The sequence below is a fragment of the Penicillium crustosum genome (genome assembly GCF_028827405.1).
Source record: "Penicillium crustosum strain IBT 35664 chromosome Unknown utg000002l_segment0_segment0, whole genome shotgun sequence".
NCBI lineage: Eukaryota > Fungi > Ascomycota > Eurotiomycetes > Eurotiales > Aspergillaceae > Penicillium > Penicillium crustosum.
In genome coordinates this window covers 666849-689608 of record NW_026623123.1, presented here as the reverse complement: position 1 = coordinate 689608, position 22760 = coordinate 666849, and the positions used below count along the sequence as shown (strand labels likewise).

Here is a 22760-nt window from a genome sequence, read left to right as displayed (position 1 = left end):
AAACCCCCGCACACAAGATGCAGGCATCATCTACTTCTTCCGCTGCCGGCCCCGTCTCAGCCATCCCCTCTATATTCGAGACTGTCCAAGGCTACAAAGTCCCCGTCTTCTTTTCTCGTTACCCGGCCGGAATCAGCATTGCCGCTCGGGATGTCGAAGATGCCCTCAGAAAGATTGGCGAAGAAGCTTCTGAGGAAGGGACAAGGGAAAGGCGTCGGGCACTGATCCGACACACCAACCCCTACGGTGACCCCTTCACTATCTGCCATTGCTCGGCCTTCCCAGACAGACTAGTTCTGTTATCCTGCCTGGTCGAGGTAATGTGGATTCATGATGGTAAGACACCAATGTGCTCAACATGCATGTAGTATGCTCACGATGGAACTATCTACAGACGTGACAGAGGAGATGGATCATGCCTCGGTAAGAGTGCTAGAATTTTGTATACTGATTACCTTCTGACATTTTATAGGCATGCCAGGAGCATGATGAGCTGGCAAAGGTCCTTCAACTTGACATTGATCCCTCAATGTTCGAAACAGGAAATGTGCGGCAAAAGTCGCTAGCGGTTGTGCTTCGAAAGGCAATTGACATTGATCATGAGCAAGCTCCTGCTATGATCGAGATGCTGAGAAACTATCTGGCAACATTCGACAATATCGGTGGTGACTTCACACGAATGGAAGAGTATATGCCCTACCGAATCGCCAACTGTGGCTACTGGTAAGTTTCTTCCTAAAGAGCTCTCATAGTACAAGTCTGACTATCATCGTCAAGGATGTCCTCTTACTTTATCCGCTGGGGAATGGATATGACCCTCAGCGAGGAGGATTACGCCAGCATCGAGCAATTCGATATTGCAATGGGAAATGTCCTCGGTCTAACCAATGATTTCTTCAGTTGGAATATTGAGAAAGACCAGGAGACCGATCGAATGAGAAATGGAGTGGTAGTTCTGATGAAGGAGCATCATACCACAGCAGATGCGGCCAAAATGATGCTTCTTGGTATTATTGTCGAACAAGAGTCTCTGGCCGCAAATCTCAAGGAGGAAAGATTGAGGAAACCCGCTTCAACAGAGATCCTGCAATACTTCGAGGCTATTGAGCTTTATGTCGGTGGAAGCTGCTATTGGCACTCGACCGCACCTCGGTATCAGGTCTTTGAATGAATGCAAATAAATACAGTGAAACTGTGGATAGGTATATTTTATAGAATAGATTCGTCTAACATCTTTGAACCAGCCTTCTAAAGAAAACCAAAGCCCGGTAAACCGATTGGTACGTAGGGTGTGGACTAAGACTTGAAGTAGAAGAACTGGTTATGTCCGGAGTAATTTTCGACTATCTACGTCGAATGTAAAGCGCACCAAAAGTAGCCATCGGCTCAAAAATAAAATCCAGGTTAATATACATCAAATGACGAAGACGCTATATCAAAACAAACAAAACAAAAATCCTCCTCGTAGTAATCTCGTGAGTGTTAAATCCATATTCCCTCAAGAGGATTCGGGATAAAGAATTCACAACCTAGATGGGCTGCTTTACCATGATCCTGCAGTTCCCTCAGGATCTGATCGCTAGGACGAGGTCCATCAGTAAGATTCTCCTTGATGTGAATAATGTAAATCTTTAATCCTTCTAGAGGAAGAGCCGCAGTATCATCACAACTCTCAGGGTCCGGGTTTGTCAAAATATCTCCGATGTCCACTCGGGACACCTGAGGAATCTCAAATGACCCGCTCGGATGTGACCGAGACTCAACAAGCGGCTCGGACGTCCTGCCTTTATCGGCGGAGGATCTTGGAGTCCGTTTCGACCGAGGGCTCACTTGCTCGCTGCTTATCTCAACGGAGCCTACGGTTTCACGCTTGCGTTTCTTCTCCCCCGTGTTGTTTGGATCCCGCACTTCCATGACTTTGTTGGCTAGCACGCTGAGCTCGGACACTAGATGCCGTGGACACATGTGGCCGTACAAATATGAGTCGTCGGTGCTGTCATTGTAGGAACATTCGATGAAGATCGCTCGTAGTTTGCCAGTAGCAATTTTCGGTGCAGCGGCTTCCCATACTCGTTTGTTGTGAGTTCCCATAGAAACTGAATCCGGCTCAACATCACCGAACACGATGATCTCGTGGCCGGTGTGATGATCGCGTAGGAAGAAGGCAGAGCTCTCGACTGTTGACAGCATTGGCTCTTTGGGGTTGGATGGGAGTAGACGTGGGGAGCGTGCGGGAGAATAGAAACTGGCAATGGTTAAGAACATCCCGTGTAAATATTGCAAATTTTAGCTTACCTGCCATCAGTATTGTCGACTGAAATCGCCCTTGAAGGAAGCATCAATTGATGATCAGAAAATATGGTACTTCCGACTCGGTGATGAGTTCCACTTTCTGGATGGTATCGCTGTTTGCACCGGCCATGGCTAACGCTCAAGCATTTAGTCAATAGGCCATTGCAAGCCCTGACATAGCCTCTACTGTCTCCACGACCGAAACGAGGATTTCCACCTTCTACCAAGCGCTGGTATGTAAGCAGACCGGCCCCGCCATCCTCGTCCGACAGATTAGGCCAGATGACATCGTTGAACATGTGGTTTTTGAGAGCTGATAGCACGGATGGTAAAGCAGCCACAGGCTTTGGTCCATTACCGGCCTCCAAAATTGGGGTGTTAATAGCCAACCCTGAGATATGATCTAGATGGGGGTGTGTAATGAGAACAGCGCCGATAATTTCGCGAAATATGTGAGCTGCATTTGCCTGTGCCGTTTTGCAGGGCAGCTCAAGCCCCTGAAAGGGTCCACTTGTCATCATCCCCCGATCATCCTTGCATTCGGGGATGTATTGTTCCAGCAATCGGATGATGCCTGCAAGAAGGGTACCTGCATCAACGGCTACCACCGAGTCTGAAGACCACTTCGTTGACGTCGACCGGACAAGAATGCCCGTGACGCTATCTTCGCGAGGTCCACCAGTCGGGCCCTGGGGGAGTCAGCATCCAGCAAAATAGGAGTTGCAGGGTTCCATCTGCTAGAACCCGCCACCAGGAAAGTTAAGTAAACAACCTTTGATCGGCAAGATATCCATCAAAGCTCGACACATGGTCCTGCACGTGACGGGTCCCGCAACAGACAAGATACAAATCAGTGGTTTCTAACTTACCAAGACAATGACTTGGAATGCTGCTCTCTCAGCCACTGTTCCACTTGTCTCGTCCATAGTGGACAAGTGAGACACGAATAGTAACCTAGACTGGTCACAGCCTAAGAGCGAGTGAAGCTGCCCGAGCGCGCCTAATCTCTAATAGTAGGCGGGTCTCAACGAGAATGTTTCACGAAGGCTGAAATGGATCGGTTAGTGGCCAAGTTGTGGGATATGAAAGGCGGCTAATAAAGGGTGGAGAGGGGGAAGGAATTACGTGGCGACGCGATAGTAGCACACACAGGTTGTGATTTAGACCGTTCAAAAATATGATCCAAAACCAACAGCCCTTTGCATATCATGTGTCATACACAGAGTAGCCTGTCTCTAGGAAGTAGAGTCCTCGACAGGGGAGAGAGATAGAGACACGGCGCGAAGCCACAGAAATCCGGAGGCTGGGCCGGCAGAGTGCAGATAAGAGAACTCCGATTTCGTGGGGTTGATGTTTCCTCAGCTCAGATCACAATGGGGCGCGCCTTGTACGTAGGACACTACTGCAGGCAAACTGCAGGGGCTGATTGGAGGATCTTTATTTCAGTGAGTAAAGAGAGGTTCGGAGACACGGAGACACCGGCAGCCCTGGAGTGGACCAGGGTGGACTCTAGTGGGGTATGATCGGAAAAGGAGCCACGGATACGGAATGAAGATCTGGGGTCTAGTGAGATATCAGATCCGCTGGAGGGAGATTTAATGCCTTTGAAGGTGTTCAGATCTTGGAAGCTGCCAAGTTTATCGATGACGTTCACGCTATGATCTCACCTAGGCACCTTCAAAGAATTACACATTGCACATTGCGCATCGCACAGATGTTCTGAAGATAGCGAAACATACCCCATACATGTTTTTATAATCGAACCAGTCAAGTGGTGTAGTTGATCGGCATGTAACCTGTCAATAGATCTGCTGACCGGATTTCAAATAGATATACAAATTTAACATAAAGAGGGTATGCGGTCAAAAACGGGCGCAGATAGCAAAACGACTGTGCCCTTATACATGAAATTCATTGGCTCCCCAAGGGTAAGGGATAACAGGCACACAAAAGCCCACTCCAATCCAGACAGAAAGAATCTCATAAAAACCAAGAATCTGCTTTCGCCAACTGCTATAACGCCTTCCGTGAGCCCGCTAAATAAAAACTACAAAGAAATGATCAGACAAAGCCCCTCATGCGCCACGGGGTATGTTCAAAAGCAAAGTGGGGGAATAGATGTTGCATCAGGACCGATCGTTGGCCTCTGAATTGTGTTCATTCAGGTCTCTTTCCACCACAGTTTGGTAACTTGGTAATAATTGACCACCAGAATCCACGGAATCATTAAATGGAGAGTTGGGGTTTTCAGAGGCCCTAAAGCTAGGTGGGCAGTCAGAGGCATCACTGCCCCTGCGACTGCCATCGGGACTAGAATACTCTGGCGGCGGGGCCTCTGGCTCTTGGTTATCGGGAGCAACCGCATCATTGCCCTCTGCATTGGCCAAAGCAAAACGACTGGACCCCTCGCCAGCATCTTCATGAGAAGGAATGTGCGTCAGCTGAGCGAGGGAAATGTCAGTTGGTGATCGAGAAGGACCCGGGCTGGGCGCCAGAGGAATCCTAACACTTGAGCCTGAGGTCGCATAATTTGCATTTTGGTAAACGCGCTGGGAGATTTGAGCCGCACTCTCGCGGCCGGACTCAAGTAGAATGCTGCCTTGTTCACTGCCATAGGGTGGCGGCGGGGCGAGGCTACCAGTCATGGGGGCCAAGCCCCATTTTTTGACATTGCCTTCGATGAACACAAATCCCATTTGACCAAAGTTCACGTGGATAGTGCAAGGCCCATTAGCACCGATGGTGGGGAATAGGTTTTGGGAGCGATAGTTGTGAGCCACATCTTCCAATTTCTTCCCGTTGCGTGTGAAGAAGACGGTGCCAGATCGAGGTCGGTAACCTACACCAATAACATCGCCCTGAAGTAGTGGAGGCCCGTATGGAGTGGGATTAAATGGTTGGTTCAGTCTGCGATGTCCGGTGGATTGGTAGGCAACGGAGGTTTTATGGAAGCCTAGCGGTTGTTAGCGGGAATTGCTCGGCGGAAACACTTCTGTTGCAACACATACCAGGCATTCGGAACAGGGGATATGGCTTCGTAGTCACACCAATGCCGATCATAGTCGAGTCAGGCTTGTCATATATCTTCGCCTCCCAGTAGTAGACATCATTCTGTTTGGGGATTGGCAGGTTGGTCTGTACACTGCACTCTGAATCAAAAAACTCAATTTCCGTTCGTCCTTCCACAAAGCAGTTCGCAATTTCCAGCTCCGGCTGGAATTCCCAAGCAGATACGCCTTTTTCCTGGATTGCAAGGAACTGTGATAGGGAGATGTCGGTTTGCACGGACTCGGGAGGGTTTCCTTGGACAAAAGCTGCAAACCATTAGTAAAATGATCAAAAACGACTCGCGCGAAGGTTCATCTCCAGTCTTACCTTTTGCTCGTAAATATTCCGATCGCGCCAAGTCATCCATTGACTCTAAAGCTGCCTCTTCCTCGCGCAAAAACGCTTGCTCATCGTCGTATTCACCGGGCCTGCCAATGCGATCGAGCATAATCCGCCCCCGGCGAGTATATTTGAAAAAGAAAAAGATCGCTATTACAATAAATGCGACGGCGGCCGAGCCAAACGCGGACAAGATCCCAATTAAGATGCCTTTGCCGGTTGACCCGGTCGAGTTGCCACTGGCCAACATCGGCTCGGGACGGAACTCCATCGACAAGGAGGAGAAAACATTTTGTAGATTCGCTTGAATTTGCTGCTGCGAAAGCGATGGATGGCTTTGTATCGGTGTTGGAAATGATGTCGAGACAATGCCAATCGGTGACGTCGTCGGGTTGCCTATCACCGTTCTCAGGGTCGATGGCAGGCCTGCGAGCGCATCGGGGCTCGAAGCCTCAGGACCCTGCATCGTTCATGCGTCAAGTGAAAGTACAAATAAAAAGAAAAAGTCGAGAGAAGTCGGGAAATATTAGGATGTGGTAAAGAGGAGGTGAGAGAGAGAGAGAGATAAGTGGGCGCAGCGGATAAAATGGGCCGGTTATCTAAGACGTTTTCGGCCCTGGAGGACCTAGAGCGCTGTACTAACAATGCAAGGTAATGTAGAGTTGGTTCCTGGATTTGAAGATCCTAGATCCTGGAATATTCAAAGAAATCCAATGTCTTTTTTTTAAAAAAAAAACAAAATTTGACTTTGCATTCTGCTCAAAAACAGAAATACATGTAACTATAGTAGAGTGTCACACCTGGGGCTAGATAATGGCCTATCTATCCCTACTCGGGATAAGCCCTTCTCTCCTCTTCCCCTCTCTCCTAGCTCCTTGCTTGAGATCCCTCTCATCCCCTCTTTTTGAAGTTTCTTTTAAAACTTGAGAATGCGTGCAAATAGAGCTACCCAGGGGTCTACGGCTCAGGACGTCATGATCAATCCCCTCGACTCCTATAATATCCGCGTGGTGACACCTACCTCCTGCGATAAATACCCAGGTGAGTACACTTCTCCCTATAGTGAATAGCGCACGGTCGGAATGCCTTGATTTGACCTCCTTTGCCCTCTCACATACCTGTTTACTACTCTACTGAACCCCAATCGGTGATCGCGTGGGACTCGAGCTGACCTGACCGCCCTCACCAGCCAAGCACCATGCGCGTAACGTCGCCCGGAAGCTTGGAGCTTCAAGCGGCTTGATTTTCCTCTCCGGACAACCGACAATTAATCTGCGCGATTCCGATCAATCGCGCCCATTCCGACAGCGACGATACTTCTACTACCTAAGCGGAGTCGACGAGCCCGACTGCTCTCTAACGTACGATATTGGACAAGACCTGTTAACTCTCTATGTCCCTGATTTTGACCTTCACCGTGCTATTTGGATGGGACCGACGCTCTCGCGAGAAGATGCACAAGACAAATATGATGTGGACCATGTGCGGTATCGTGCTTCGCTCAAATATGAGCTGCAAGTATGGCTGGACGAGCGAAAGCAGGGCAGCGAGCTGTACCTAATCCATGACTCGGAGAAGCCCGAACATCTACCAAAAGACCTGCCATTAGATCTGGAACAGCTCGGGCCTGCTATGGATGCAGCCCGAGGCGTAAAGGACGAATATGAAATCCGGATGATCCGCCAGGCCAACAAAGTCTCGGGGCTTGCCCATCGGAGAATCCTAGAGAATATCCAGACCATGTCCAACGAGGCGCAAATTGAAGGATCGTTTTTGAACACCTGCATCTCACACGGCGCCCGCAACCAAGCATACCAGATTATCGCAGCATCGGGACCCAACGCGGCTGTCCTGCACTACGACCGAAATAACGAAACTCTCAACAAGAAACCCCTCGTCTGTCTCGATGCCGGCGCAGAGTGGAACTGCTACGCAAGTGATGTGACGCGGACCTTCCCGCTTACCGGCGAGTGGCCTAGCGACTATGTGCGGGATATCTACAAGATAGTAGAGCGCATGCAGGAGGAGACCATCCGGCTGATCCGGAAAGGAGTACGATATCTATCTCTCCACGATCTAGCCCATGATATTGCAATCGAAGGTCTCCTGGCTCTGGGAGTATTCAAGAACGGGACCAATCTCGAGATCCGTCAATCTGGCGCATCCAAGGTCTTCTTCCCCCACGGCTTGGGTCATCATGTCGGCCTCGAAGTCCACGATGTGTCGGAACGATCAATTATGGCTCTTCACCAGGGCTTCGATCAGCTTCAGTATCGCCCGATCTTGAACTCTACCTGTCTTTCGCCGTGCACTCTTTCTGCTCCATTGCTGGAAGAGGGAATGGTTGTGACCGTGGAGCCAGGGCTTTATTTCTCTCCTCTGGCTATGGCCAACGCGCGCCACCAGCCATTTGCCAGGTACATTGATTTCGATGTTGCGGAAAAATATGTTCATATTGGTGGAGTGCGCATTGAAGATGATATTCTCGTGACTGCTACTGGGTACGAGAATCTCACCACTGCACCTAAAGGCGAGGAAATGCTTGCCATTATCAGAGGATCTGCGTAATGTAGAATTTATGTGATAAATAGCGGCATCCGGGAGACACTATCTATTTATATCAGAATCTGCAATAATCTAGACTATTTTACATCAGATGGAGACACTTAAGGAACTATATACATAGAATGTGACCAGCTCAGGATTTATAAGTACATTGTTTCCATGGGAAGTGATGACCCGCTCGAGTCTCACCAAAGGAACCCTCACACCGCCAGTTTCTGTAGACATTGGCGGACAAGTTAACGAGACGTCCAATATTGTCATCAGTTATACAAGACAAGACCATTGTACATGTAGGGCTGCTATCGCACTTGTGTCGTTATACGATATCAAGATACTGTCTATAGAAGATGCCCGGGTGCTTCTCGGGGTTGGTTTAAGAAAATATCAAGATTATAAAGACATGAACAATAATTTGCTCGTTGGTTTCTGTGGGTCAAACAAAGGGCAGCTCCACTTTGTGATGTATACTCCGTAGTCTTCAGCCTCCACACCTGTTTTGTATCGCCAACTGGCTCACCTTGACGATGGTGGAAGAGTTCAATGTTGTTGCTAAACCGACGAGGGGTAGTAGAAAGGACCTCAAGCAAGGCCATCTATAGTTTTACCTTGATTGCAGGAAGAGTTTGCGCCTTGGGAAGGGTCGGAGTTGAATTGTGTTTACTTCATCCTCTTGTTCGAGCGATGATCGAAGAAGAAGGCTATCTCTATTTTATTTGCCAATTTTAAGTGATTCATTACATTTCACAGTTGCCTAGAGTATGGCCGAGGGTCCCGACTTGAGCGGAGGTCTTTCGTATCCCGGCAATTGCTCGTACCCGCCCGAGATCCACTCACCTTGGATCTACATTCCCTTTATACATATCTGTTTGCGTTATTATCCCCTTTTATGTGATGACAATGAATCATTTATGATTGGTTTACATAGTACAAGCGGAAGGCTATAGTTAAGTGGGAAAAGGCAACGTTGAAGGATGGGCAAGACGTAAGAATGATAGGTATTGCGCCATGTTAGCATTCTCCCCTGAATGTCATGTAGTATAGGTCCGATTTGATGTGAATTGCAAATGTCTTTTGTTTATTGAGAATGACTAACAACGAGCGACTCCAAGCCGGTCTATAAAGGAAACGCTCATAAAAAAAAACTCCATGATGATTCCATGACTGCAACCGAGGCTGGAAAACAAAAAGTGTGAAGGAACCGTCTTGTCGCCAGCATTTATGTACATCCCATCTCGGTGATCGGTTTCGATTCGCGCTTCATTTATGTTCCAGCAGGGGCTTCTGTAGATTGAGCTGCTGCAGTACGCGGTAGTGTTCCTTTTTCAAGGCTTTGAACTCATCGTCTAGCTGGTGGTGCCACGGGTATAGGACGAAGACTTGGAATGCCAACGCTGAAGAGGCAACTCCGAAGTTGATGAGTGAGATTCCACGAGTGATCCACATGGCGGAGTAGACTGAAGACTGACTTGATCAGTAGTTGGGCTGAAAATGGGTAAATAGAAGACTTACAGTGAACTGAGGAGAAAGAACGTCGTTGTTATTCTTGATGGGTGTAACGCACCTAGGATGAGTTCTGAGGTGTTAAAGAGAGGAGGGCATTGAAGGAAAGATGAGTAAAAGGGGAAGTTGAAATTTCTCGTTCTTCGAATTCGCCTGGCACCTATAAAGGCGTGTCGATTTCGGCAGGAACCCCGATCAGTGGTCATGAATCAATCCCAAATATGGAAATAGTGGAGAAAAGTGGAGAAGGATCGTTGCGGCAGAATGTTTCACCGACCCAATTTCTTATCTGCCGGAGATCGTTCGTATCAGTCGGATCCGAAGAGATAACAACTTTAGAATATTCAACTCTTTATGTTTATTGACCCTTAAAACCTCCCGCAACCAACAGGAAATCCATCATAAGAAGTGAGTGATTTCTTAATTCTTGACATATAATCATACTAACAATTCCCTCCATAGGTCACCCTTCTCCCAGCCTCGAGACGACCCCCAAGTTGCAGACCCCCAAATACATCCAAACAATGGAATCCAATTACCAACAAAGTAAACCGCAACAACTGCTCAGTTGGGTAAGGGAACAGAAGTACAAGCTTGCTGGCGCTACGTTTGTTGCCAGTATGGTCGGTTCCTTTATTATGGTTGGTCGCAACCCGTACCTGACAAGCAAACAAAAGATTGTGCAGGCTCGTGTGTATGCACAGGGTCTAACGCTGGCTGTCATTGTTTCATTGGCTGCGCTTGACATGTCAGACCGAAAAAAACCATCTATTGCTCCACGGAAGGAAACTATCAAGCAGCCTGACTCAGAAAACTAAGGCCAGGAACTTCCAGAAGAGCTATCATTCAATCGGGACGGGAAGATATAGAGATTTCGATATGTATTGTACATTAAAGTTTATTATACTATAGACCGGTGGGAAATATGTATTTCTGCTAGTAATTGAAAAGCTGGATGCTACTCCACGATTCTGGACGTGACAGGGAATCAGCAAACGCGTCTAAAACAGCAATTTTCGGCAGTCGGTTTAGCGTCAATTATTCTTGTGGTGTAATAGTTTCATAACCCAGATGAGAGACGAAGGTCTAACAGACCAGTCACAAGCAAGTCTTAGAAAGCTTTAGGTACTTGTTCTCGATACTTAATCATACTTCGGAATTATGCATACCGTTAGATTTACGCGTCTCCAACTCATTGAAAGAGATTCAGCTCCCGTTTTTGATATCTGTGATATGCATATATGCGTAGATTTAGTACATTCGATACGAATTCATCAGTCTTGTGGCATGGTCGCTATGCTATTTCCTCGGACCGAGGTCCCTAGAAATCCCGGATATCTCTATCCATCCATGGCTTTTCGGTGTTACTAAGCACAGAAGGGCATGGGAATCCTATAACCGGGCAAGTTACATTCGCAGGTATGACAGGGGCTACATTCGTAAGAAATGAGCTAATGAGGCTCCGAAAAAAGAAGAGGTTCGAAGGTTCGTGAGAAGCGTAAAGCAACATGTGAAAAGTAAGCTCCCATTCAAGGATTTGCACGTGCCAACGATGAGAGGAGAGAGTTTTGCTAGTCGAGCCTACTATGTAGGCCGGCCATCTACCAAAAGAGCTCATTCAACATATCCGATGTATCCCTCGGATCCTCTCGTTTGCAACTATCCGCTTCACAGGGTGATCTCCCGTTTCAGGCGGTTCAGTCCAAGTCTTCGCTCTCCGGCATTGCAACAGTTTATATAGTGAGGCATGGACTTGCCGTTTAAGGTCAAGTAACTGGTCATCATCAGCGTAAAGACATCAACGACTAGCAAGAGGATAAGAACATCGAATACTGCGCCGTTTCGAAAAAGGAAATATTGCCAGAACCACCTAAAGTTATAAACTAGACCTTACACCCTGTTATTTATTTTGTCTCATTATTGGTCACTTTCTGCATGTTTTTAACAATATTCTGCTCCTCTTGCCACCCCAAGTATACGAAGCAGCCCTGTCCTTTGCCTTTTTAGTCCATCGATCTCGAGGGATAAAGGATATGCACAATCAGAAAGGGTAATCATTCTAATGTTCTCAAAGACATTGACTGGGCCTCTCACAGTTTGCCACTTTGTTGACTTGCAGGGTATACCTGATTGGGAAGTTGCAAAACATCCTCCCGGCTGAGTGGCTCACTGACATTCAAATCAAGAATGAACCATCTTTTAAGAGGCTTGAGTGAGTCGCAGTCAGCAGGAATATAGATATGGTCGTATTTTGCCGGATGAAGTGTAGGATTGAATACATGTTTCAGGACAATGTCACAGAAATCTTCCCCAATTTTGACATGGCGTCGATGGGGGCAACCATCTATATCGACAACGCAGGCGCGAATGACTATTCTTGCGGGAGCGGAGTCCATAGTAATAGTGAATAATAATACGATGAGAAACACTGTTTTCAGTCGAGGTTGTGCTTTAAATGAATTGGCCACGAGATTGAACGGTCATATACCTCGGTTCTTACATAGTAAGGTGGGATATCTTTTGGTAGTGGGGAATATGGTACCTTTAGACTAAACTAGGAGCTAGCTATGTAGCGACGGGATGAGGGGCCGGATGCCCCTTGGCTAGTGGGTTGATGTGGCTAGTAGAGTTTGGCTAACAACAGCAGCCTCCAGCTAGTCGACGACAGTCCTTATGTATAGTTATAAATGGAAAAGTCCTCTACATAGTTCATGCTTTTCACTGTCTTCATGAAGAGGACAGCATACGTGTAAATCCTTGCTTGAAACATGGAGGGAAGGAGCGCCAGCTGACGGAATCACGGATTAAAAACACAGCTTCAAGGCTATGGCTACGAATAGCTTGATACAAATGGACAAGCTTTGGGAGATTTTATGTATGTGATATCTGTACATGAGTACATCATGGTCTTGATCCATATCATCTTAGTATACTTGACTCACGTGGCTGGAATTATCAATATTTTCCAGATAAAGGGGTTGTTAACTGTGAATGGCCAGAAAAGACCACATGAAATACAACGATAGGAATAATGGGCAACATGTTTATAGATTCGATCAAGGGCAACAAAAGGCTGAAATAGGTATATTGAGAGTATTGCCCTGGAACTATATGGGTAAATGTAACCGTGAATAAGCGACGCCGATGATTGGATTTATGTCATCGGCGCCGATGTCGGACTTGGTGGGGTTGAACCTGAAATTCACCCGCCTTTATATTCTGAAGCTGCCAACCTGGATAATTGAGTCAATCATTTTTCTTCATATTACTACATAATGTCTTCCTTCAACATCGTCGTCTTTGGTGGTGACCACTGTGGTCCCGAGGTATGTCATTGAGAGCTCTTGTGGGGAAATTGAATACAGGGCTGACATTTAGAGAATAGGTGACCGCTGAGGCTGTCAAGGTAAAATTGCAAGCTGGAATTGCGCGGAATGCACGTGCTGATTGAATTTCAGATCCTCCGGGTCATTGAGAAGTCCCGTGGTATTACTTTCAACCTTCAGGATCACCTGCTCGGTGGTGTGAGTATACCCCACACACGCGACGAAAGCTCAATGGCTAACAATCACAGGCCTCTATTGACGCTACCGGTTCGCCCCTGACTGACGAGGCCTTGAACGCCGCTAAGAACGCCGATGCCGTTCTCCTCGGTGCCATTGGAGGTCCCGTACGTTTATATTCCCAACCCCTCCATTCCCTCCCACCCCGCACAAACACCAAAAACCAGCCTACTCACACATTGCATCCAATAGAAATGGGGAACTGGCGCCGTGCGCCCAGAGCAGGGTATCCTCAAGCTCCGCAAGGAGATGGGCACATTCGGTAACCTGCGGCCCTGCAACTTCGCGGCCCCCTCGCTGGTCGAGAGCTCCCCCTTAAGGCCGATATTTGCCGCGGTGTCGACTTCAACATCATCCGTGAGCTGACGGGCGGTATCTACTTCGGAGAGCGCACGGAGGATGATGGTTCCGGATACGCCATGGACACCGAGCCTTACTCCCGTCACGAGATCGAGCGTATCATCCGTCTCGCCGCCAACCTCGCTCTGCAGCACAACCCGCCCCTGCCCGTCTGGAGCTTGGACAAGGCCAACGTCCTCGCTACCAGCCGTCTGTGGCGTAAGGTCGTCACCGAGGTTATGGAGAAGGAATACCCTCAGGTCTCCTTTGGTCACCACCTCATTGACTCCGCTGCTATGCTCATGATCAAGGACCCCCGTAAGCTGAACGGCATCGTTGTTACTAGCAACTTGTTCGGTGATATCATCAGCGATGAGGCTAGTGTTATCCCCGGTTCTCTGGGTCTCCTTCCCAGTGCCAGTCTGAGCGGTATTCCTGATGGCAAGAGCCGTGTCAACGGTATCTACGAGCCTATTCACGGTATGTATTTATGTCCTATTTATTACTTTCTGCCATTCTTGGTTCTGGACATCGCTAATTGGTATTCGAAGGCTCCGCCCCCGATATTGCCGGCAAGGGTATCGTTAACCCCGTCGCCACTATCCTGTCTATTGCCATGATGATGCAGTACTCCTTCAACATGATCGATGTGGCTCGCCTGATTGAGCAGGCTGTGAGCAACGTCATCGAGGCTGGTGTCCGCACCGGCGACATTGGCGGCACAGCCAAGACTACCGAGGTCGGTGATGCCGTGGCCGCCGAGCTGGAGAAGCTGCTCAAGTAGATGTAAGGTAGCCTCTTCGATGTTTCTATATGAGATATGACTAGCATAAAAAACTAAAAATTCGAATACCCGTTTTAAGATGCAACATGTATTTCACTAGCGCAAAAATCCCTAATGATGTTCACTCGCCGACCCAAACCCATGCAAAAAAAATTGAAACTGGGTATCATGTAGACATCGTAACTCCGATAATAAAACCTCCATTGGCATTTGCAAGCCAATCAACGCCGATATTTTTGTTGGTCCTTGTAAAAATCCCCCTGCTTATCGAATCACCGGCTCACCCATCCAATCCGGCTCATCTAGACCGGTTATAGTAAGACCAGGATCAGCATCTTCACTCGCAGTACGTCCCCGAAGATCATAGGCCCCACGCAGAGACGGGCGACGGCGCTGAGCATCAGCAGAAGCCGAGGGAGCAGCGGTAATCCGACGGCGACTGTCATCACAAGCAAATACCTGGAACCCACGAACATGAGTATCCTTGCCGTTCTGATGGTTCTCCATAATGCGCATCTGGATAACCATAGCCTTCAGCACATTCCCAGAATAGGGATCATCCTCATCATCCTGACTGTCAGGCTCATCAATCTCATAAAACGGATCACACTCATCATCATGTTCGTGGTCAGGGTCATCACAGTTCCGGTACACAATTGTCCGCCGACGCATGCTCGTAGATCGGCGTTTTGACTTCCCGGGGTCATTGCACACCCACCCGCCGTTTCTACCGCCGACACCCTCCAGTGGCACATCGACCCAGCCGCATGGTCCGTCACCTTCCCAAGTTGCGAACTCGACGAGGTCGTTGCCACCCATCCCGGCTGCGAAAACCATCTTCGTAGGGGTGTAACTTTCGTCCAGCTCGAAATCAAGATATACGCGGATACGCACGACAGCTACCAGTTTGAAGAAGTGGAGGGTTAAGGTGTGCGGTTGTGGTCCGTCGGATTGCCAGTATTGTGCTGGGGAAGGGTTGCGGAGGGCCGCGACGCCGCATCCCGGCTTGGAGGTGGAAACGGTCCAGGAAGCGAGCGATGAGATCTCGCGTAAGTTGGGTGGTAAGGGGGAGGGTGATTTTTCTGTAGCACAAGGACATTAGCTCAAAATCTGGAATTGTAGCCACAAGTAAAGTATGGGAGCTGGAATCAGTACCTCGATCATGCATCTCTTGGTCGGGGTCCTCTTCGTCGCCGAATTGGTCCTCGACTTCTTCCTCCAGTTCCTCGCCATCAATATCGGAGTCATCAAATTGCCCTTCAATGGCCTGACCATTATCGAAAGAATCATCGAAGTCGAGTGGTCCGTCGTTGCTAAGCTCTTGCATGCTGTGCCCGCGCGGGTCGAAATCATCGTCGAAGTCGTCGTGATCCATCATTTGCGGTGGTAGCTGCTCTACTCGTGGTCTTCCAAATATTGTGAAAGGATTTATTGGTGCTGCTGGATGCCCTGCCACGGCGACTGGGTCGGGGGTGAGGGCATTTGGACCGGTGGAGGGGGTTGTTGTCGATGGGTTGGGTTGGTGGGAGTGTGACGCGTTGGCGGGGTTTGGAACTGTGCTCGGAGGTTCCCTGGGGCATTGGAGTCTTGATTAGGTATTATGTCGCGTGGATTCGGTTGTCGGCGCAAGTGAGGCATGGTTGTTCCCATAAGTTGCAGGAGTTGGTGTTTGCGCGCAGATCGGGGGAAGCTTCATTTCCTTTTACGGTTAGCGCCGTTTAGAACCTATAAGGGCAACAGCGTATTGAATACATCCAAATGTTTGAATATTCCCAATAATAAATTCATTTATAACAAGTTTTGCCATGCGAGATCCATGGGAATTAAGGTATTTGCTGTGTCGATGCCTTTATTTACAGTTTGCAGTTTGATCTGTGCTATTAAGTGTCCACGGATTTGCACTATATGCATAGTGCGCTACTACCTACATCACCTGTGAGTTTGTGTAGCAATTACCTACCAATAGATTAAAAAGCCGATGTACGCCAATCACCTACCTATATTCTTCAATGCATCTACCCTCGAGCGATGCATTTCAAATTATAAGAAGCTTCTATGAAATCCTCCACCGTCAGCGGATTGACTAAGGGGTTCAGGGATTATATACACATGCGGAAAATCCAGATAAGTATTCTTTGGTGACAGCCTTTGATAGCTAATTTCTGTGGCCTCTTCTAAGGGGTGTTCTGGCCTGGCGAGGATGAAAGCGGTCAGCTTAATCCCAAAGGGGAAAAAGATGCGAGCAATAAACTGTCTTGGGTCTTCAAATGTTATGTGAGTTTTATAATTTAGACTTGTCCTGCTTTGCTTCCTTATTATCACTCTTCCAGCTAGGAGATACAAGGTGATATATATAAAAAGAATGTCTTGAGAGTCCACCCAGTTGCACCTGTACAGTGCAACCCTGACCCCCTGGGGTATGGATATGCCCTTCAAATAATATACCTCTAACTGATCTAGACCTACATATGTAGTCTTAACCAATATCTCAATACGATACTAGGGCGCGTGGTCCACTTGGCAACCAACCAGGGATCGCGATAAGACACAAGTTGAAGACAAATCCAAGGGCAGTGTATTACTGGCAAATCGGTATCCATTATAGCTCTCGATATTCACATATGCCAAGTTCCATTCCAACGCGTTCATAAATCGATGTGTAGCATTTCAAAGTAGAGGTATCTAGCAGCAGCACTCGCAGCATTCGAAGCAAGCGATACCAGCGCAGCTGTTGTAAAAATGTCAGCCAATATTCCTCATTCTGCTTACTTGAGTAAGGCACCGCGATAGCCTTTGAAGACTCACATTCCACAGCAGATATCACCACCCTCACCGCCACCACGGAGTTCCATCTTCATGGACTCGGAGCACTAGAGGATCAATTAGTTGTGACCTCAGCAAATGATAATGGGAGAGCATACGGGCTGCTCGGAGACAACGTTGTTGGAAGACATGGCTTCGGCGCTGGAGGGCTGTTCCATGGTCATGGTAGCCGCATTCCAGGTAGGTTCCTGGGTGGGCTTGGACTCGTTGGAAGACTTGAACCAGCCGAACATTTTGGCGGATAATATGAAGAAAAGAGGGGGAGATGGTCGAAGAAGATGAGAGTGGAGAGATGAAAGATGGTCGAAGAAGATGAGAGGGGAAAGATGAAAGATAAAGGGGAAAGTAAATAAGCCGGGGTCAGCCGTGTGTTTTATTGAAATGAAACATACGGAATAGTATTAGTATCAAAAGTCCTTTTTCACTACTCCGTACATAGTAATAGTACGGAGTACTCCGTACAGTCCAGACCAGGCAATTCGACACAACGCAGGCAGCCATATTATTGGGCCTGTGGGGCTGAGGGCTGAGGTCGGCACAAATAGGTAACTGTGTGTTGGCATCCTGAAGAGAGGCTATTAGTTAAATCAAATATCTCAGCTCCTTGCTATTGACTATCTACAGAAATCGAGGCAGAAACAGAAAAGCCATGTGGAAAGTATGGAAGTTCACGTGGAATCGAACGGGAAACTTGGAAAGAAGACCTCGGGAAACACCAAGCTTTTAGTCAAGCTTTGCGAGATCTTGGCACATTTTCCCCTTTTCAGCCCTATTTCTTTTATGACGTCTGCTTCCAAAGTTCTCATTATGGATTATAAAAAGGGTATTCTATTGAATTTCTATCTAAATAGGACATTGGGATCTATTAAATTCAAAAACACACTCAAGCACAGACCGAAATAAACCGAGATAACCGAAAACTAACCGAGATAATCAAAAACCTCAACATTCACCCTCAGTTCTTACCTTGAATAGAATCAATAGTCCCCTGTAAACTCTCCGGAGCATCATATTTGTCCATATGCAGCTCAACAATACGTAACAGAGGAGGATTTTTCTCGTCATAATGCTCAGCGGGACCAAAAGATGGATCGTCGAGCAGCATACTCAATTCGGCCCTAGTCCGAACAGCATAAGTGCGAGCAGTATTCGGAGCGGCCTGGAAAACAGCCGGCAAAAGCTTAAAGTCCCATGGCTGGATATCGTTATACTCTGCGTCCATGCCATGAATTATGCGCTCTATCGTGTAACCTTCATTGCAGATAATGAAAATAATAATTCCCAGTTTGCGGCGGACCATGGTGCTAACTTCTTGTGCGGTCAGTTGGAAACTGCCGTCGCCCGTTAAGCAGATAGTCCGTCGGCACCGAGCGCCCTGGCCCTGCTTCTCATCTTCCCGCGCAGCGAGGGCCGCGCCCACTGCTGCCCCGACGGCATATCCAATTGAAGACCAAACGAATTGCGTTAGTGGAATTGCTCCGCGCGGGTATCGAGTCCATATTGTGCCATATGCAGCAGTTCCGATGTCTGCGGATATGATGTCGTCTTCTTCGAGCCAAGAAGAAATCCGTGGCCAGATCCACTCTTGGGTTAATGGCTGAGACTTGTCGAGAATATTACCCTCAAAATCCATAAACTCATCGCCGTCCAAACTTTCTTTCGGCGAGTTGGAGGGTGAAATGGTTCCATATATATCGGGTGTACCATTAAGCTTGTGGGGTGGTGTGGAGGCCGTAGAGGCCGTGGAGACAGAGCCTGGCTGTTCTTTCTCAAGGGCGTTGCTGAGCCTTTCGAGCACAGACTTCATACCAAGGTCCAGAATCCCTTGGTATTGCATTTGAATTCTGTGAGGTTCGAATTTGATGGTCTCAATGTGAGGCAAATCAGTCTTGAATCCGGCTGTGCTAAAATCCGTTGGACGTGGTCCAAGCACTAGGATTAAATCGGAGGACAGAACTTGTTCGAAAACGGTAGGTTCCGAGATCTTTCCTACGTACAAGCCGCGAAAGTTTATCAAGGTCTCGTCGATGATACCCTTGGCCATTGGTGTAGTGAAGCAAGGCAGTCCCGAGCTTTCCACGAATAGCCTCGTTGTGTTCAAGCTGTCTGGCTTTCCGGCCAGACTCTCAACAATTATAATCGGATTCCGAGCCGCCCTAATGCGGCCAAGAATCAGATCCACGCCATAATCCTCATCCGCTGTCGGATTGGGGCTGGGTTCTTCGAGACCCAGGGGACATTCAAGCGGGGATGGATCTACATCTGCCTCGACAAGATCCACTGGGAAGCCAATATAGACAGGCTTGCTGGAACGGCAGCACTCGATAATTGTTTCGTCGATGAGTCTAGTCGCATCTGATTTGTCTTCCAGAACAACCACAGCGCTCGAGATTTCGGCACTCATTCTGGCAAATCGCCTAAAGTCGCCATCTGCCAGAGTGTGGTGCATCGGGAGTCGCTTTTTCTGTACAATTGTTGAGGGATACCCGACGATGTGGATGACTGGTACAAGCTCGGCGCATGCGCCTGCTAGGGCATTGATGGCTGAAAGCTCCCCAACACCCAATGTAGTCATGATTACCCCTATCCCTTTGATGCGGGCATAGCCATCGGCCGCATAACCTATGGGTGCAAAATAATAAGATCCCTGTGTTTCGGTCGAGTGGAAAGTACCGTTCATCAACTTACCGCCATTGAGTTCGTTCACGTTACCGACCCAGTTGAGACCACATGGAGTAATGTAGTCAAGGGATTTTAGATTGTAATCGCCGGGGACGCCAAAGATGGAACGAATTCCAAGTTCATGAATGCGGCGGAAAAGATACTACGATGGAAGTAAATGTGTTAGCTATATATCAATAAACATGGTCTGCATATAGGTCTGCATATAGTTTTTCATACTTCAGCAAGATGCATAGTGGCGTCGAAATTAACACTTCGAGTATAATTTCAGTGTCGGATGCTTGTTTGAAATGAATTTCCAGACTCTGGTGGAATGTAGAATATTTTCCACTGATGGTCTGTCCCAGGCTTTTATCATATCCTCATCAACCACAATCAAGACACATTGCGCCATCATGATACTACTAAAACTTGATCTCCCAACGCTTGATTGTGTTTCCTTTTACTAACAGCCAGTAAAATACCCATTAACAATATTTATCATGCTCGGCGGGGTCTTCATGTGTATAGCACGCCCAAAGCGTGCCTACAGATTACTGGAAAGAGAGTCATACGCAAGATCGGCATAGCTGTGCTACCCCATCGAAACAAGATCGAAGGCGAACAGTCCCCTCAAGGTACAGATTCCAGTGTAGATAACGTATCAAGAACTCATGGTTCGCCATTCTTACTATCTTTCTTGTTGGAATTCTTGCTCGCATGTTCTGTGAGCATGGTGTAACCACGATTAAACCCGAACAGATCACAATCTCCTGAGTATATCATGAGTGGTAATGCTGTGTAACAATGGATATAATCGAATACATGCTTTAAGGACACGTCTAAATATTCTAGGTCACCACCTCAAGTCCCGGAGCCGTGAGTAACCTTTATAACCGGATTTATGTATACTGTTGTGTACCAACCTTCAATTGATCAATCGAAGATTATGCATGAGAAAAGTTTACAATCTTAGTAAGCTCTACTACTTAAACCCGGGATGAAATGATAGCGGGTGTTGAATCCTAGCAAATCAGATGTTCTGCAATTTATAGGATTGGCTTAGAAATACGAATATGCGTAGGTAAAGGCTACCATATGGAATAACACTTTAAATTGGGTTATACCCCTACATACTACGACACTTATCGATCTTCGCTATTAAACACAAAACTATCCAGGCGGCCATCCTTCGTTTCGTCTCAAATGGGCTCCCCCTGCGTACCAATGGGAACGTATTTTTGGCCTTCCAAAGGTTCTCGGAATGTAATTGAAAGAGGAAAAGAAAATTCACATTTTAGGATTTTGTAATGGGCTGGCCAATTTCGTTGTTATATACCACCACCACCTCCGACCAAAATATTCATTCATTCCAGAATGTCATTAAATCCCTCAATTAATTGCCCTTCTGTGTGCTAAAATAGGCTACAGTGCATGCCGTCTGAGCGACCAGATAATGCTCATGTTCCACCAGCCGCCGGTGATACACACCTGTAAGAGCAGCCCATCCAGCGTCGCAAGGAAATACGCACTGAAGGAGACCCCTACGCCTGCGCCAACTGAAATTACCCAGATCTTGTTTGTGCACCCGGTTTAGAAAGATATGTCATTGTAGTAACTATCCTCAGTGCAGCATGGACCGTTGATTATACATGTATCCTTGGGCGCTTGGTTTGTTTTGCTCAACGCGTAACATGTACTCTCTTCTTCGGATGGGTTGCGTGGCTCTACACGTGAAGTCATAAGTTATGTGGGATCAAAGGAAGAGGTAGGGGGGTAATACTGAAATGGATGTTTGCCCACAGATGTACAGGAGTCCTGTTTGTAGTGGTGGCCTGAGGCCAGCTCCCTTCCGTTTGTAGGTCCTTCTTTCCCTGTAAATATAGAGTTTCTCTTCTTCTCTCGTCCAGATAGCAACAGTGCAAATAACAGTTCTATCTTTCACTCCCTTGGTGTTCTATCAACCCATGGAGTCGACCCAACGAGTAGACTTAACGAATCAGTGACATATTAGGTATGCAGTTATGTTTTCTTTTTAAGGTTCAAGTCAACTGATATTTCCATGTCTTCTATTACCAGGAAACCAAATCCATCAAATGCCGGACCTCAAGGCATCCACCGGGGGGCTGGAGGAGATTTCTCCTCGCAGCCTGGACTCCTCCAATCCAGCAGAAGCAATCATTACCGATGTAAAGCACCTGGCATCTTATAACTGGATCGAAGCACCTGAACCAACCATCGCTGTCCCCGGCAGTCCGGCACTCTGGTCTGCTCCACAAGGCTCTCGGCAAATTAAAAAAAGACAGCGGTTTTGTTTATATTGTTCAGAATGCTGCTCGTCATCCAAATAGCCCTCTAGAGCCGTTATTCCGCGCCCTCTACATTGAGCAACCCTCGTTTGAGATTGATTCAATCGATGTCGTAACTGACCGAAACAACGTTCGCAAACTTCTGTCGTTCGTTAATCCCACTCAAAGCAGATACGGTCTTGATTCATTCACGATCCAGGTGGATATGACTGCTTAGACCGCAATCTTCTGTCATGCAGAGACAGCCACATATGAAATCATTGGACCATCCGAATTCCGGGGCTTTGGGCATGAATTCGAGAAATCATACACGATCAACCAGGCCATGAATAGCACTGGGCACTATCGCATAAAATCGTACTGACTCGGTGGTTTGAGTTTCCTTGTGCGTCATGAGACCGACGGCTATGTCAGTGATTCTAAGCCCAGTGTAAAGGACGACTCGTCGACAGGAGACAATCTTGCTGAAATCTTACATTCATTGTCTCTTACGTCGGAAACTACCCCCACGGTCCAGGCCTCGGTCAAATCCAAACT

The 22760-nt window shown here is 47.6% G+C and overlaps 11 protein-coding genes across 11 annotated transcripts; 6 read left to right on the top strand and 5 right to left on the bottom strand.

The window, feature by feature from the left end:
- Positions 1-17: 17 nt before the first annotated feature.
- On the top strand, positions 18-1171 carry N7487_003761 (terpene synthase family protein; the record flags this gene model as incomplete). The annotated part of the gene is made up of 4 exons (XM_056871508.1): positions 18-336; positions 395-423; positions 473-723; positions 778-1171. 4 exons carry the CDS (start codon positions 18-20, stop codon positions 1169-1171), a joined length of 993 nt encoding a protein of 330 aa, XP_056729228.1.
- Positions 1172-1482: 311 nt separating this feature from the next.
- pdeA (3',5'-cyclic-nucleotide phosphodiesterase PDE1) lies at positions 1483-3218 on the bottom strand (the record flags this gene model as incomplete). Its single annotated transcript, XM_056871507.1, has 3 exons — positions 1483-2245; positions 2296-2981; positions 3162-3218. The coding sequence occupies 3 exons, from the start codon at positions 3216-3218 to the stop codon at positions 1483-1485; spliced, it is 1506 nt and encodes a 501-aa protein (XP_056729227.1).
- Positions 3219-4418: 1200 nt separating this feature from the next.
- On the bottom strand, positions 4419-6145 carry N7487_003759 (SSH4 family protein; the record flags this gene model as incomplete). The annotated part of the gene is made up of 3 exons (XM_056871506.1): positions 4419-5245; positions 5301-5606; positions 5668-6145. 3 exons carry the CDS (start codon positions 6143-6145, stop codon positions 4419-4421), a joined length of 1611 nt encoding a protein of 536 aa, XP_056729226.1.
- Positions 6146-6608: 463 nt separating this feature from the next.
- On the top strand, positions 6609-8247 carry N7487_003758 (aminopeptidase P family protein; the record flags this gene model as incomplete). The annotated part of the gene is made up of 2 exons (XM_056871505.1): positions 6609-6720; positions 6869-8247. The coding sequence occupies 2 exons, from the start codon at positions 6609-6611 to the stop codon at positions 8245-8247; spliced, it is 1491 nt and encodes a 496-aa protein (XP_056729225.1).
- A 1254-nt stretch (positions 8248-9501) lies between these two features.
- N7487_003757 (uncharacterized protein) lies at positions 9502-9804 on the bottom strand (the record flags this gene model as incomplete). The annotated part of the gene is made up of 2 exons (XM_056871504.1): positions 9502-9705; positions 9754-9804. Coding segments are annotated over 2 exons (255 nt in total), but the record flags the coding sequence as incomplete, so codon positions are not given.
- Positions 9805-10268: 464 nt separating this feature from the next.
- On the top strand, positions 10269-10562 carry N7487_003756 (HIG1 domain-containing protein; the record flags this gene model as incomplete). The annotated part of the gene is made up of 1 exon (XM_056871503.1): positions 10269-10562. The coding sequence occupies one exon, from the start codon at positions 10269-10271 to the stop codon at positions 10560-10562; it is 294 nt and encodes a 97-aa protein (XP_056729223.1).
- Positions 10563-13019: 2457 nt separating this feature from the next.
- On the top strand, positions 13020-13673 carry N7487_003755 (Isocitrate and isopropylmalate dehydrogenases family; the record flags this gene model as incomplete). Its single annotated transcript, XM_056871502.1, has 5 exons — positions 13020-13070; positions 13130-13150; positions 13203-13268; positions 13319-13414; positions 13500-13673. The coding sequence occupies 5 exons, from the start codon at positions 13020-13022 to the stop codon at positions 13671-13673; spliced, it is 408 nt and encodes a 135-aa protein (XP_056729222.1).
- A 53-nt stretch (positions 13674-13726) lies between these two features.
- N7487_003754 (3-isopropylmalate dehydrogenase Leu2A) lies at positions 13727-14430 on the top strand (the record flags this gene model as incomplete). The annotated part of the gene is made up of 2 exons (XM_056871501.1): positions 13727-14126; positions 14198-14430. The coding sequence occupies 2 exons, from the start codon at positions 13727-13729 to the stop codon at positions 14428-14430; spliced, it is 633 nt and encodes a 210-aa protein (XP_056729221.1).
- A 264-nt stretch (positions 14431-14694) lies between these two features.
- Positions 14695-17486, bottom strand: N7487_003753 (anaphase promoting complex subunit DOC1; the record flags this gene model as incomplete). The annotated part of the gene is made up of 4 exons (XM_056871500.1): positions 14695-15512; positions 15586-16001; positions 17236-17300; positions 17352-17486. 4 exons carry the CDS (start codon positions 17484-17486, stop codon positions 14695-14697), a joined length of 1434 nt encoding a protein of 477 aa, XP_056729220.1.
- A 722-nt stretch (positions 17487-18208) lies between these two features.
- N7487_003752 (alpha-keto acid decarboxylase family protein) lies at positions 18209-20169 on the bottom strand (the record flags this gene model as incomplete). Its single annotated transcript, XM_056871499.1, has 2 exons — positions 18209-20077; positions 20155-20169. The coding sequence occupies 2 exons, from the start codon at positions 20167-20169 to the stop codon at positions 18209-18211; spliced, it is 1884 nt and encodes a 627-aa protein (XP_056729219.1).
- Positions 20170-22010: 1841 nt separating this feature from the next.
- Positions 22011-22440, top strand: N7487_003751 (uncharacterized protein; the record flags this gene model as incomplete). Its single annotated transcript, XM_056871498.1, has 2 exons — positions 22011-22180; positions 22266-22440. The coding sequence occupies 2 exons, from the start codon at positions 22011-22013 to the stop codon at positions 22438-22440; spliced, it is 345 nt and encodes a 114-aa protein (XP_056729218.1).
- Positions 22441-22760: the final 320 nt, after the last annotated feature.